Source organism: Bison bison, unplaced genomic scaffold (assembly GCF_000754665.1).
Source record: "Bison bison bison isolate TAMUID 2011002044 unplaced genomic scaffold, Bison_UMD1.0 scf7180017849889, whole genome shotgun sequence".
In the NCBI taxonomy this organism is placed as follows: Eukaryota; Metazoa; Chordata; class Mammalia; order Artiodactyla; family Bovidae; genus Bison; species Bison bison.
This window is the reverse complement of record NW_011480462.1, coordinates 5,103-7,473: the sequence shown is the minus strand read 5'-3', so window position 1 is coordinate 7,473 and position 2,371 is coordinate 5,103. Positions and strand designations below refer to the sequence as shown.

The window sequence follows — 2,371 nt, the reverse complement described above, 5'->3', positions numbered from 1 at the left end:
AGCAAAAAAAAAAAAAAGATTTTTTTTTTCTTTGCCTTTTTCAGGCTGAAATGCCACAGCTTCCTCAGGATTTGAAAGGAGAAACTTTTTCTCATGTATTTGGGACCAACACATCCAGCCTGGAACTGTTCTTAATGAACAGAAAGATCAAAGGACCTTGTTGGCTTGAAGTGAAAAATCCACGTAAGGAGACATTTACTTTCAGAATGCTCAGTAAATTGCTGATAGATGTGGTTTTTAGATGTTAAAGACTTGGGCTCTTAATTTCAGTGTGACCACTTCATTTTTTATGTTTGTTTCTTTAAGATTTTCCTTGAGGTTTTTTTGAAATCACTCTTGTTTTGATGCTTCACATTTTAATGGGAGGGAGACCTTAGTTAACCTAGACAGACATTCGGGCATGTCCTTCATTCTGTTGCTATCATTGTGGCCTTCCGACCTGGCTGACATGGCCTAGCTGTTCAATATGGTGAACTGCTTACTTCTGAAGGAGCGAAATTTCACTGCCCAGTGTGGCTAGTGTGTGTATGGTCTCTTACCTGGTGTTTTTCAGTATTTGCATTTATGATACTCTGTTTTGTCTTCATAAATTTCTTAAAACTTTGTTTTGGATTCCTCTAAGCAGTGTTTTTGTTCTTATAAACCACTTTGGAGTCTTGGATTTTTTTGAAAAGTCTGATAAAGCTGTGGACTTTTTTCTCAGGAAAATGAACATGTGTGTACATACACACACAAAGATTTGTATACAATCCAATAATGTGGTTTATTGTTATTATAAGACCTTCTTAGTAGAAGGTAGGATTGAAGACCATCTCAGTTAATTACAGATGAATTATAATGGCTTTTCTTTTTCAGCAAATAGCTATTGATTTGTTGTATCTATTCTCTTTCAGAGCTCTTGAATCAGCCAATCAGTTGGTGTAAAGTTGAGGCAATGGTCTTGAAACCGGACCTGGTGAACGTAATTAAGGATGTTGGTCCTCCTCCAGTTGTGGTCATGTCTTTGAGCATGAAGACAATGCAGAATGCAAAGACACATGAAAATGAGGTAAAGAAATAGGGCAGATTTTGTACCTAGGCTTGGGGTACGATGCTTCTTGAAATTGTACAGTTCCTCTGTAAGGGAAGGTTGTTTTTTGTGGAAGGGAAAGAATACTAATTCACTGCCAAACTCCATTTTGAAGAATGAATTGAATTTATCTGATGTTGGAGCTTTTTTCCCCAAAAGACTTAAATTGCTGGACTGACTTTGTTTTTTAATTTTTTTTTTTATTTTGGAGAACTCCACATGGATATAGAATAATATAATCAACTCCTCTGTACCCATCACTCATATTCACCAGTTAGCAAGATTTTGTCACACTTGTTTATCACCCCCCTTCTTTTTTTTCCTCCTGAAGTATTTTAAAGCTAATCTCAGACACTGATCATTTTACCCTTGTATACTTTGGTATGCATCCCTCAGAACATGCACACTTTTTTATAGAATACTATTTGTTGTTGTTGTTGTTCAGTTGCTAAGTCGTGTCCAACTCTTTGCAATCCCATGGACTGCAGCACTCCAGGCTCCTCTGTCCTCTGCTATCTTCTGGAGTTTACTCAAACTCATGTCCGTTGAGTCGGTGATGTCATCCAACCATCTCATCCCCTGTCGTCCCCTTTTCCTCCTGCTCTCAATCTTTCCCAACATCAGGGTCTTCTCCAGTGAGTGGGCTCTTCACATCTGGTGGCCAAAGTATTGGAGCTTCAGCTTCAGAATCAGTCCTTCCATGAACATTCAGGGTTGATTTCCTTTAGGATTGACTGGTTTGATCTCCTTGTAGTCCAAGGGACTCTCAAGAGTCTTATCCGACACTACAATTCAAAGGCATCAGTTCTTTGGCCCTCAGACTTCTTTACTGTCCAGCTCTCACATCTGTACGTGACTACAGGAAAAATCATAGCTTTGACTATGTGGACCTGTGTTAGCAAAGTGATGTTTCTGCTTTTTAAGTTACTTATTTTTATAAATTTTTTGTTACTTAGTTTTGCTTCCTCTTTTATGAAATATCATTATAAACTCATGGACTTTAAATATACTTAATATATTTCAATCTGTTGCAATCAATAATTTTTTTTATTTGCTGCTTAAATTGTCTCTCTTTGGTCAGTGGGAACTTCTTTATGTTTGCTTGTAAATCCTGTTGGCATTGATAGGGATCTTTTTTAACAGCAGGATTTTGGCAGTGTTTTTTCCTTTTGTATGTGATTTGAACTTTTAATAATAGTTGATATAGTAGATAGTTAATAGTTAAAGTGTTAGAGGAAAGTTTAATTAGTTTAAAAAGATCCTTCGTCCAGAGTGAGGTTTCTAAATACCATTTCCCAAGAA

The 2,371-nt window shown here is 36.8% G+C and overlaps 1 protein-coding gene across 1 annotated transcript in view; it reads left to right on the top strand.

The window, feature by feature from the left end:
* The window catches only part of LOC104994550 (DNA polymerase alpha catalytic subunit-like), a gene marked incomplete at its 3' end in the record, with an annotated part of 10,173 nt that extends 9,125 nt beyond the window's left edge, over positions 1-1,048 (top strand). The window contains exons 5-6 of the mRNA XM_010848180.1: positions 45-183; positions 894-1,048. Of these exons, the coding sequence (XP_010846482.1) occupies positions 45-183; positions 894-1,048 (294 nt within the window). The remainder of the gene's footprint in view (positions 1-44; positions 184-893) is intronic.
* Between the last annotated feature and the right edge of the window lie 1,323 nt (positions 1,049-2,371).